The 13,716-nt window shown below is 46.0% G+C and overlaps 1 protein-coding gene across 2 annotated transcripts in view; it reads right to left on the reverse strand.

Annotated features, from left to right (window-relative positions):
- WDR7 (WD repeat domain 7) overlaps nt 1–13,716 on the reverse strand; it is a 222,565-nt gene that overhangs the window by 138,920 nt on the left and 69,929 nt on the right. For both annotated transcript variants that reach the window (XM_069963174.1, XM_069963173.1), the window contains 2 exons: nt 8,507–8,625; nt 8,076–8,199 (listed from right to left, as the gene is read on the reverse strand). In XM_069963174.1, coding sequence (XP_069819275.1) covers nt 8,076–8,199; nt 8,507–8,625 — 243 coding nt within the window. The remainder of the gene's footprint in view (nt 1–8,075; nt 8,200–8,506; nt 8,626–13,716) is intronic.

The following is a 13,716-nucleotide window of genomic DNA, read 5'->3' on the forward strand; positions in this document are numbered from 1 at the left end:
TGATTGTAGCATAACGTGACTTCCTGTGGTGGGCTTGTGCTTATATACAGCAGCCAATCAGAGGAGGCAGAGCTGCAGCAGCTGGAGCCAATGACGAGGCAGGGGGTGTGTCTCGGGGGGGGGGGGGGGCTTAAATTTTTTTTAACCTGGATAATTTCTTACTCCAGTTATAAACTAAGTGGTATCAGGCATTTATACACATTTTTAAAGTATTCCAGTACTTATCAGCTTCTGTATGTCCTGCAGGAAGTGGTGTATTCTTTCCAATCTGGCTGCAGAGAGCACTGTGTCAGGCTAGAAAGAATACACCACTTCCTGTAGGGTATACAGCAGCTGATAAGTACTGGAAGACTGGAGAAATTTAAATAGATGTAATTTACAAATCTGCATAACTTTCTGGCACCAGTTTACTTTTTCCTCTGGAGTAACCCCTTTAAAGCCCTCAATGATTATGAGAATGAAGATTCACTATTCCCCTTGCTGTCAGATGGCTGCTTACTGGCAAAATCCACATAGTGGGAGATTTATCAAACATGGTGTAAAGTGAAACTGGCTCAGTTGCCCCTAGCAACCAATCAGATTCCACCTTTCATTTTCCAAAGAGTCTGTGAGGAATGAAAGGAGGAATCTGATTGGTTGCTAGGGGCAACTGAGCCAGTTTCACTTTACACCATGTTTGATAAATCTCCCCCAATATTTCCATTATTCCCAAAGAGTCCTATACTATATTCCTCCTTTAGCGTTAAATGGTCGGCCACAGATTTCACTGATAAAGTTATTATCTATTTGCAAAGGATATTGGGAGCAGAAGTGGCTGTGATCAGTTGATCTTCACTTCAGGTATATTTTAAAAGAAGATAGATTTGATTAAACCTCTCCTTAAAGTGGGTTTTCTGACAAACCAATTTTCAACTGTCTAAAAAAATAACATAGATTAGTAAAGTTATTCTATTTTTAATGCAACCTGAATGTTCTGTTGTCATGTAACCTGTTCCTGTGTACAATCTAGCTAGGAATTCACCCAACTTTCTCCCTCCCACTACGCCTTCATGACTGTAGGACCCCATACACACTGTAGGACCCCATACACACTTATGTCAGCCGTACCCAATAAATTGTATGGAGTTCCCAAGACACTCCACCGACATTAAAATGCCACTGCCAAAGTTGTCTCATTGCGGCCTACCCCTTCCCATAGAGAACACAAGAACAGTGTATGGCCGTCTTAAAGGGGTACTCCAGCCCGGGGGTATTTTTAAGCTGGGGAACTGGGGAGGTAAGTGACCACCGCTATCTATAACCACCCCCTCCCCAGCCATAGCTTAAAAATACCCCCGGGCCAGAGTACCCCTTTAAGACGGCCATACACTGTTCTTGTGTTCTCAGCAAAAAAAAAAAACTTTTTTAGAAACTGCAGGCTACACGGGGAGAACATAACAAACAATGGACAGCCTACTCAACCAGACGGTTACTAGAGCGGGACACCGCTCCAGTCACCAATTGGGGGAGCAGGCTGTCCATCAGCCAGGACGGCATTCAACACCTCCTCCCCCGAGTCTTGACGTCATCACAACTCAAGGAAAAATGCCTTCCGGCAGGTGTCTCGGGGCTGGTCCAGCGGCGCATTATGGGCAGTTCTGGACTTCTCCTCTAACCCCTTCTAGATAGGGGGAGAAAGAGGTGGCCGATTTCCCAGCTAGATCGAACAGAGTATCTATTTGGAAAACACCTCTGAAGATTTTTTTTTTGTTTTATAAAGATAAAACCTATTTTCAACAGTAATTGCACTATGTGGGATTAAGATGGCGTGGGCTGAAATCCCAGCTAGAGTGTATAAAGAAACAGGACGTCCATTACAGGATGTACAGCAGACAGGACATTAGCCTAATGAAGACCACAGAGCGGAATTATACTAAAAACAGGAAAACCCTCAAATGGTGATAAAATCACTTAATTTACCAATTTATTAGACAGTGGAAAATAGGTTTCATCATCAAAAAATTATTTTATTTTTTTAAGGGCCGGGGGGGTTGTTGAAATGCTTAAACTACATACAGCGATTTTCCACTCCCCCGCGTTTTGTACATAACATACTGTCTCTCACACCTCATCTACATCTATAAGCCAGTACGGGAGTGCGATATTAATCACGCCCCGCGTCTCCCTCCTCCAGTCCTCACTCCGCACGGCGATATTGCTGCTGATGATTATTAATATTGCGGTCTCGTACAAATGGCTCGGGTCACATCCTGATCAATCCCAATAAAACAAGGCAGGTTCTGGCTCTTTTTTTTTTTTTTTTTTCCTCGCCTCTTGCTTTGGAACAATTTAACATGTGCATAACCGAGACTGATATTGTTGATCTCCAGGGTTTTACAGAGGTCACTTCTTTTTATTTTATTGTAAATTCAATACAAGCTCCTAAGTGATAGCAGAGTAGAAAAGAATGCGGCCATTAAACCGAGAGGACGTGGAGATATGGCTCTCCGGATCCGTAAAAAATATTTCACACCGTCTGTAAGGGAAGGACGCAACTTTTTATACCGAGCGGAAATCTAATAAGCGTAATGATCATTTTAACCATATTGATTGACAATGTTTATACAAGGTCCTCTGTTCTCCTGTTATCACCAGCCGGGAAATGAAGAAGGGCTCCACATTAGCAAAGAAATAATAATAATAATAATAATAATAAAAAATAATAATGTTATATGGTATCTCATAAGATACGTGAACAAAATATAATTCTGTGATTAAAAAGAACTAAGAAATATAAATCATGGCTTTATTACTGCAGGTGACAAAAAAACGCCCAAACAAATAAACAAAAAAATGTAAAAAATAAAACAAATACAAATAGTAATACATTAAATAACATACACACACAAATAAATTTTTACTATTCGACATAAACAGGAACTACATTTTTTTGTTTTTACTGAAAAAAAAAAAAAAAATTAGAAAAAGAAATAAAAACAGAAAAAAGTAAAATTATACAGGTGTTTTTTTTAGGATTTTAAAGGAAAACAATTGTCATGAACAAGATTCAGACAGTTATTGCGGGAAAAAGGGAATTAAAACATAACAGAAACAATATGGGAAATATAAAAAAGTTTATAGATCTTTACGACTTCAATTATTTTATTTTATTTTTTTATGGCAAATTAAAATGTGAAACAGGAATTAAATGTTTATGAATGCCAGTGAACACTAGTAAAAAAATAAATAAAATAATAATACAGACACATATATATATATATAAAATTCATATGAAAAAAAAAACATATATATATATATATTTATTAGTTTTTTTACACAAATACATAATATATTTATGGCACCAGGGCTTTGGAATATACAGTAAGCCAGCTGGGGAGGGAGGGGGTGTAGATTTATAGGAAGCGAGCTCTGTGCGGTGAGTGACCGCTCTTGCCTCGGCTTCCCTGCAATGCCCTGACAGACAGACTGACTGCCTCACATTAATTCATTTCACACCACTGCTATCGATCGGCAGACTGTTCCCTGGTCTCTCTCCACACATTGCCTGTCTGGCTGCCTGCATCCACATCAGCACATACACACAAAGGCCACAGCTAGATAACCTTTTACTTTCCGTTAAAGGCGTAGCAGATTATTATTATTATTATTTCCCCCCCCCCCCCCATACAAGAAAAACAAAAAAGGAGCAAATTCAATAAAATATATTTTTTTCTTCTTCTTTCCTATAAATTCTAACAATAAATGTATGGTGCTCTATGTTATTGTCAGTATTTTTACTAATTTATATTTATTAAAGTGCAGAAAAACCTTTTTAGTGAGTGGTCTTCTCATAGAGCATGGGCACCCTATGGTGGAGAAAAATGAGAGATAAGCGAATTATGAGCATACTGGGATCTATCCAAACCTGATCGTTCAGCATTTGATTACCGGTGGCTGAAGAAGTTGGATGCCACCCTAAGGCTACCTAAAAACTTGGCCTATGGCTATATCCATGTTTTCCAGAATTCCCTAAGGCTGCATCCAACTTCTTCAGCCACTGCAAGGGTTTGAATATGCAAAAAAGAAGTCCGTGGAGCCTCGGTTGCGAGTCTCAAAACATAGGAATAGCCAGATATCCCCAGCCTGTTGCCACGTGGTGCCTCTAGATGGGAAGAGCACCACACCACCCTGATAGATAGTCCCTTAAGTCCCACTTGGTTGCGAGTATTGGAACATAAATAGGGAAACAACAGGGTGGCCCTTTTTGTTTCAAAGTCTAACTCAAGGTGCGAGTATTGTGACATGACAAGGCCTTGCAGAGGCACGCTTCCATCCACAGACAGTTGTTTCGGGGTATTTGCCCCTCATCAGTGTGAAGCAGGATTCTGGCTAGTTGGGGCAATGACAAATCAACCAACAAAACGAACCAATGTGTTTTGAGACTCACAACCGAGGCCCCACGGACTCCTTTTTATGCATATTCAAATTTTTGGGGGCATCAGTGGAGACTCTTGATTGAGTACTTCATTGGAATTTTTACACTGTTCTCCTTGAGTTCAGTGATTACTGTGTTTTGTTGGTTGATTTGTCATTGCCCCAACTAGCCAGAATCCTGCTCCACACTGACGGGGGCAAGTACCCCGAAACGGCTGTCTGTGGATGGATGCCTTCTCTGGCAAGCCCTTGTCATGTCACAATACTCGCACCTTGAGTTAGACTTTGACACAAAAGGGGCCACCCAGTTGTTTCCCTATTTATGTTCCAATACTCGCAACTGAGTGGGACTTAAGCTACCTATCAGGGTGGTGTGGTGCTCTCACCATCTGGAGGCACCCTGTGGAAACAGGCTAGGGATATCTGGCTATTCCAGTGTTTTGAGACTCGCAACCGAGGCTCCACGGACTCCTTTTTTGCATATTCAAATTTTTGAGTACTTCATTGGAATTTTTTTACTGATCTCCTTGAGCTCAGTGATTGCTGTGTTTTGTTGACTGCAAAGGTTTGGACGGACCTGAGCATGCTCCAGATTCGCTCATTTCTAGAATTTTCTATTAAGGCCGCAAAACTCAGACATCCACCTAGACCCCATATGGGATAGAGAACTACTATAGAGTCCATACCATAATATAAGTCTTGGAATTTGTTCTGCTAGCACCACCCAAAAGAAAGAGACCCAACCTATTTAATCTACTTGGGTGCTCCTTAGATAAAGGTAAATTTTAATTTTGATATAACCCCGTTAAGAATAGACAAATTTCTTCCTTAATCCCAAAAAACATGAATTACTGGGAACCAGGAGTTAACACCAATTTTAATGGGATCTGTCGCATTGAAAACACAGTGCAATCTGCAGGATGATATATACAGTAGTTGGGAGAAGTTTCAGGATGACATGTCCTTTATTCATGTAAATTTTTTCTCGTTCTCGGCTAAGAAGTCAAGTGGGCAGTCCTACTTACTGACCCATAGCTATCTGTGTAGGAGTGTGCATTTAGAGAGCTGTCAATAAACAGAATAGGACCACCCACTTTAACAGCACAAAGGTGGTGACTTGGCCTCCAGATTCCCCAGACCTGATTTTAAACGATCATTTTTGGGATGTGCTAAAGAAACAAGTCCCATCCATGGAGGCCGCACCTCACACCACACAGGAACTATCACTGCTGAGACCACAAGAGACATCACAGGGATATTGGGTCCGCACCTCACACCTTACAGGATGCTGATACCACAGGAGACATCACAGGGATATGGGGTCCGCACCTCACACCTTACAGGATGCTGATACCACAGGAGACATCACAGGGATATGGGGTCCGCACCTCACACCTTACAGGATGCTGATACCACAGGAGACATCACAGGGATATGGGGTCTGCACCTCACACCTTACAGGATGCTGATACCACAGGGGAAATCACAGGGATATGGGGTCCGCACCTCACACCTTACAGGATGCTGATACCACAGGAGACATCACAGGGATATGGGGTCTGCACCTCACACCTTACAGGATGCTGATACCACAGGAGACATCACAGGGATATGGGGTCTGCACCTCACACCTTACAGGATCTGCTGCTGATACCACAGGAGACATCACAGGGATATGGGGTCCGCACCTCACACCTTACAGGATGCTGATACCACAGGAGACATCACAGGGATATGGGGTCCGCACCTCACACTGCACAGGATACCACAGGAGACATCACAGAGATATGGGGTCCTCACACCTTACAGGATGCTGATACCACAGGGGACATCACAGGATATGGGGTCCGCACCTTACACCTTACAGGATGCTGATACCACAGGAGATATCACAGGGATATGGGGTCCGCACCTCACACCTTACAGGATGCTGATACCACAGGAGACATCACAGGGATATGGGGTCCGCACCTCGCACCTTACAGGATGCTGATACCATAGGAGACATCACAGGGATATGGGGTCCGCACCTCACACCTTACAGGATGCCGATACCACAGGGGACATCACAGGATATGGGGTCCGCACCTCACACCGCACAGGATGCTGATACCACAGGGGACATCACAGGATATGGGGTCCACACCTCACACCTTACAGGATCTGCTGCTGATACCACAGGAGACATCACAGGGATATGGGGTCCTCACACCTTACAGGATGCTGCTGCTACCACAGGGGACATCACAGGGATATGGGGTCCGCACCTCACACCTTACAGGATGCTGATACCACAGGGGACATCACAGGGATATGGGGTCCGCACCTCACACCTTACAGGATGCTGATACCACAGGGGACATCACAGGGATATGGGGTCCGCACCTCACACCTTACAGGATCTGCTGCTGATACCACAGGGGACATCACAGGGATATGGGGTCCGCACCTCACACCTTACAGGATGCTGATACCACAGGAGACATCACAGGGATATGGGGTCCGCACCTCGCACCTTACAGGATGCTGATACCATAGGAGACATCACAGGGATATGGGGTCCGCACCTCACACCTTACAGGATGCTGATACCACAGGGGACATCACAGGATATGGGGTCCGCACCTCACACCGCACAGGATGCTGATACCACAGGGGACATCACAGGATATGGGGTCCACACCTCACACCTTACAGGATCTGCTGCTGATACCACAGGAGACATCACAGGGATATGGGGTCCTCACACCTTACAGGATGCTGCTGCTACCACAGGGGACATCACAGGGATATGAGGTCCGCACCTCACACCTTACAGGATGCTGATACCACAGGGGACATCACAGGGATATGGGGTCCGCACCTCACACCTTACAGGATGCTGATACCACAGGGGACATCACAGGGATATGGGGTCTGCACCTCACACCTTACAGGAACTGCTGCTGATACCACAGGGGACATCACAGGGATATGGGGTCCGCACCTCACACCTTACAGGATGCTGATACCACAGGAGACATCACAGGGATATGGGGTCCGCACCTCGCACCTTACAGGATGCTGATACCATAGGAGACATCACAGGGATATGGGGTCTGCACCTCACACCTTACAGGATGCTGATACCACAGGGGACATCACAGGATATGGGGTCCGCACCTCACACCGCACAGGATGCTGATACCACAGGGGACATCACAGGATATGGGGTCCACACCTCACACCGTACAGGATCTGCTGCTGATACCACAGGAGACATCACAGGGATATGGGGTCCTCACACCTTACAGGATGCTGCTGCTACCACAGGGGACATCACAGGGATATGGGGTCCGCACCTCACACCTTACAGGATGCTGATACCACAGGGGACATCACAGGGATATGGGGTCCGCACCTCACACCTTACAGGATGCTGATACCACAGGGGACATCACAGGGATATGGGGTCTGCACCTCACACCTTACAGGAACTGCTGCTGATACCACAGGGGACATCACAGGGATATGGGGTCCGCACCTCACACCTTACAGGATCTGCTGCTGGTTGTACCGGCTATGGGTAATCAGTGTATATATGTATATAGCCAATTGAGCAATTTACATATAAGAGGCCAAGAAAACCCAATTCTATGTGAAAAGCATACATATAAACTTACGTGACATAATGGTGTCGACATACTGAGGTAAATATGGCGCCCAGAAATCAATTGTCTCCTTACGCCCCGACTGCCCGATCCGTCGGAGTTCTGCCAGTAATAGAGCCTGTGCGGCCTCCCGGACCTGCAACCGAAGAGCAGAGAATCAACCCTGGCCTGTATAGACATAAGATCCGATGAAGATGAAAAATCCCAAAAGATAAAGCTGAATATGGAGTAGCTGATATCCACTGGTTCAGACGATCCCGTATGCTCGGGGTTCATTTATCTCTAGTTGGAGGGGCAGGAATATTTCAAGGTGAAAATATAGAATATATGGACTGGGGCCGACTTCCTAAATCTAGTAGGTGCTCGAGCTTTTCCATGTCTGTCCTGGTTCCAGGTTCCCTTTACGTTCAATAAAGTATGATGAATGTGATGTGGTTTCTTACCTCCAGACACCGGTCCTGCCACCTTCTCGCCAGCATCTCTAGTAGTGGTGGTCTGAACTTCTCCAGCCCCAGTAGATCGGGCAGCATAACACAGTGCATGGCGGCCAGCTGGCTCCATCCTGCGGTAAAAAACAGATGTCAACTATAATAATAGCACAGATATGTGACAGACACAACCCTCGAAGAAAGAATACACAGTCAATATAAGGATTTTTACTGTCACCTACCTACAAGCCAGGGGATAACATATTTGCCTAGATTTGTACTGACAACCATAAAGTGGTACTCTGGCGTTTTCTTTCAAATCCACTGGTGTCAGAAAGTTATATACATTTGTAATTTACTTCTATTTAAAAATCTCCAGCCTTTCAGTACTTATCAGCTGCTGTATGTCCTGCAGGAAGTGGTGTACCCTTCCTGTCTGACACCGTGCTCTCTGCTGCCACCTCTGTCCATGAGAAGAACTGGGAGAAATGTCTAGGAATGGAAGTATTTACATATTGTCCAGCTGACTCCATTTACAGGCTCCTATAGTTACCATAACTCCCTGTAATGTGAGAACGCATAATCCGAGGCAACATAAGAGAAAAATAGACCTATAAGATAATGGATTAGATGTGAACTATCTAGTGCTCAAAAATGTAATCTCCCTGAACAGAGCTACACTTTACAGCAGGCCACATGGACATAGGCAATAGTAGATAGGAGCATTCCCATGAACATGAATAAGAAAGAATACTGGGCAAGCTCTGTGACCTTTGATGAGGTAATTTAATAGGGAGGGGGAAGGCAAAGCTGCTATTGTCATCTGTATCTACTGGTGTCAGCTGTTGTTGTAATTCTGTACAGATCACTTTACAACAGGGTCCTCCTTATCATCACAGACAGAACAGGAAGTCTTTGCTTAAAGGGGTACGCTGGCAAAAATGTTTTCTTTCGTTTCAATTTACTTTTATTTAAAAGTACTTATCAGCTGCTGTATGTCCTGCAGAAAGTGATGTATTATTTCCAGTCTGACATGGTGATCTCTGCTGCCATCTCTGTCCATGTCAAGAACTGTCCACAGTTCCTCATAGATTTGCTACTACTCTGGACAGTTCCTGACATGAACAGAGGTGGCAGAGGTGTCATACTGGAAAGAACACACCCCTTCCTGCAGGACATACAGCAGCTGATAAGTACTAGATTTGAGATTCTCAAAAATTACAAATCTATACAACTTTCTGACACTGGCTGATGTGAAAGGGGAAAAAAAAAATTCTGGAGTACCCCTTTAATACTAGGAATAGTGATGAGAAAGGAAAGTGAAAGATTTCAGGTTTGTTTTAAGAAAAAAATATTCAAAAATATGTTTAATTTAAAAAAACAAAACACAACATAATTTAAACAATAGGCCCTTGTCTGGCGACACATTCCCTTTAAAGGGAACCAATAATAATGGATAGATGTGAACGCCAGGGAATAGAGCTGTGTTGTGAACCACTAGGTCAGGCATCAGGAGGGGATCCTGGAGGTTGATTGTCTGTCCAGACAGTGATAGCCTATCTGATATACATTCAATGCATATCGCGGGAAAGCCTCCGAGTCCGTGTGCAGCTTCTCAAGGATGCGTCTTATTATAGTGCTGTGCTGCATACAAATAACATATTCGGCTCTTATTGGCAATGCAATTCCCTATGCATATCCCATCTGAAGCTGGACAGTGAAAGAGAATATTAAACTCCCCAGCCCTTGGGCACATGCATACATGCTAACAATATTGTGCAGCAATGAGGACGCCTCTAACATGGAGACTGAAATAAAGAACAAAGAAATGAAATCATCTCCTCGCTGCGTCTGCTCCGTACATCCAAGGTACTGGCGCATAGAGGGCTGTGAAACCCAAACAAACCCTTTAAATGTTGCTTCCCAGGGGGACAGACTATAGAGTCCATACTGCCTGCTGATGATAAGGCAATGAAATGGACATGTACACTAGATCAATGGCCGTCCTCCCCCTCCCGTTCATCTTTAATGTAGATCCCCCCCCCCCAGCTGTGGGTTTCTGTGATGGAAACCTTTCCCCATGATGATACAGACGTCACATATAAAGACTTCGTATGGAGCTGGATTTCTATTCTTTGATCCATACAAAGATAGATGTGCTCTTACTGACGCATGCCGAGAGCGCATGTACAGGTATCGCTGGGAAATGTTTAAAGAGCAATTCTAGGTAGATATGAAGAGTCTTCCTGTCTGTGTACGACCATAGTCCGGTCCATAGTGGCGGATTCAAAGACAATTGTGTCGGAACAGAAATGGTTGAACTTTTCCTTGAAAACGTTTTAAAAAGTAATAAATGTGCGTAGAGTAGTTGTCAGCTTTTCATCCCCCACTCATGTAAGGGGCATCACTGTGCCCGAGGAAGGAAGGGAGGGGGGGGGGGGGGGAAGTATCCTGATACATCACCCTGGTTACCAATTACAGTCTCCCACTGTCATCTCTCCCCCTGTACAGCCTCCTACTGTCATCACTCCCCCTGTACAGCCTCCCACTGTCATCTCTCCCCCGTACAGCCTCCTACTGTCATCTCTCTCCCTGTACAGCCTCCTACTGTCATCTCTCCCCCTGTACAGCTTCCTACTGTCATCTCTCCCCCTGTACAGCCTCCTACTGTCATCTCTCCCCTGTACATCCTCCTACTGTCATCTCTCCCCCCTTTACAGCCTCCCACTGTCATCTCTCCCCCTGTACAGCCTCCTACTGTCATCTCTCCCCCTGTACAGCCTCCTACTGTCATCTCTCCCCCTGTACAGCCTCCCACTGTCATCTCTCCCCTGTACAGCCTCCTACTGTCATCACTCCTCTGTACAGCCTCCCACTGTCATCTCTCCCCTGTACAGCCTCCTAATGTCATCTCTCTCCCTGTACAGCCTCCTACTGTCATCTCTCCCCTGTACAGCCTCCCACTGTCATCTCTCCCCTGTACAGCCTCCTACTGTCATCTCTCCCCCTGTACAGCCTCCCACTGTCATCTCTCCCCCTGTACAGCCTCCCACTGTCATCTCTCCCCTGTACAGCCTCCCACTGTCATCTCTCCCCCCTTTACAGCCTCCCACTGTCATCTCTCCCCCTGTACAGCCTCCTACTGTCATCACTCCCCCTGTACAGCCTCCCACTGTCATCTCTCCCCCGTACAGCCTCCTACTGTCATCTCTCTCCCTGTACAGCCTCCTACTGTCATCTCTCCCCCTGTACAGCTTCCTACTGTCATCTCTCCCCCTGTACAGCCTCCTACTGTCATCTCTCCCCTGTACATCCTCCTACTGTCATCTCTCCCCCCTTTACAGCCTCCCACTGTCATCTCTCCCCCTGTACAGCCTCCTACTGTCATCTCTCCCCCTGTACAGCCTCCTACTGTCATCTCTCCCCCTGTACAGCCTCCCACTGTCATCTCTCCCCTGTACAGCCTCCTACTGTCATCACTCCTCTGTACAGCCTCCCACTGTCATCTCTCCCCTGTACAGCCTCCTACTGTCATCTCTCCCCTGTACAGCCTCCCACTGTCATCTCTCCCCTGTACAGCCTCCCACTGTCATCTCTCCCCCTGTACAGCCTCCCACTGTCATCTCTCCCCCTGTACAGCCTCCCACTGTCATCTCTCCCCCTGTACAGCCTCCCACTGTCATCTCTCCCCTGTACAGCCTCCCACTGTCATCTCTCCCCTGTACAGCCTCCCACTGTCATCTCTCCCCCCTTTACAGCCTCCCACTGTCATCTCTCCCCCCTTTACAGCCTCCTACTGTCATCTCTCCCCCTGTACAGCCTCCTACTGTCATCTCTCCCCCTGTACAGCCTCTTACTGTCATCTCTCTCCCTGTACAGCCTCCTAATGTCATATCTCCCCCTGTACAGCCTCCCACTGTCATCTCTCCCCTGTACATCCTCCTACTGTCATCTCTCCCCCCTTTACAGCCTCCTACTGTCATCTCTCCCCCTGTACAGCCTCCTACTGTCATCTCTCCCCCTGTACAGCCTCTTACTGTCATCTCTCTCCCTGTACAGCCTCCTAATGTCATATCTCCCCCTGTACAGCCTCCTACTGTCATCTCTCTTCCTGTACAGCCTCCTACTGTCATCTCTCCCCCTGTACAGCCTCTTACTGTCATCTTTCCCCTGTACAGCCTCCTACTGTCATCTCTCCCCCTGTACAGCCTCCTACTGTCATCTCTCCCCCCTGTACAGCCTCCTACTGTCATCTCTCCCCTGTACAGCCTCCTAATGTCATCTCTCTCCCTGTACAGCCTCCTACTGTCATCTCTCTCCCTGTACAGCCTCCTACTGTCATCTCTCTCCCTGTACCGCCTCCTACTGTCATCTCTGTCCCTGTACAGCCTCCTACTGTCATCTCTCTCCCTATACAGCCTTATAATGTAATCTCCCCTCCAAATGTTACCACCCCTCTTACCAATCACACCCTGTAAAGGGTGTTATACAGTCTAAAGTGAACCTGGTGTGTGTGTGTGGGTGGGGGATTACTGTCATCAATCCCCCTTACAGCCTTAAGTGACCCATGGAGAAAGATACAGGAAAAGTTCTTTATATTACTTTATATTACAGTGGTGGCTCCGGTGAGCGGGGAGAAGCTAGGAGGACACCGGGGGCCTGGAGAGGTAAGTATAATCTTTATTATTTTCCTTATACTTTCATCAGCCTTCTGCAGCACATTACACTACAATAACTAAGCGGCCTATTATTTGGAAACATGTTTAAAAGACAACAACCAGCCAACAAAAGCCCTTAAGACCCTTTTACACCAAGCGATTATTGGCCAAATTTGGCCGATTAACAGCAGTTACGAGCGATAATTGCTTGGTGTAATAGGTAATGTTAAAAGGCAACGATTAGCTGACATGTACAATGTCGGCTGGACGTTGTCCTTCAACATGTTGAGTAAGAACTATGACGACAGTAATGGTCTGCTGGCTGTTGCTCAGAGTAATAGGAGTGGCGGCAGAAGACCGTGGCTCTCTTCTATGGTGCCCCTGGACGATCTAAAGATTGTCCTGCCAGCCCTGTGTGCCCCCTCCTGCTCCTCCTTGCGCAATGTTGGTTTGTGTAATAGCACAGACAGCGCGACGGGAATGAGGAGGGAGCGATCGCAGATCTGACAAAATGTATTTTTACTTAAGGAAAGTTAGACAAATTCCTAACGTACATTAATTATGGGA

The sequence above is a fragment of the Dendropsophus ebraccatus genome, chromosome 3 (assembly GCF_027789765.1).
Source record: "Dendropsophus ebraccatus isolate aDenEbr1 chromosome 3, aDenEbr1.pat, whole genome shotgun sequence".
NCBI lineage: Eukaryota > Metazoa > Chordata > Amphibia > Anura > Hylidae > Dendropsophus > Dendropsophus ebraccatus.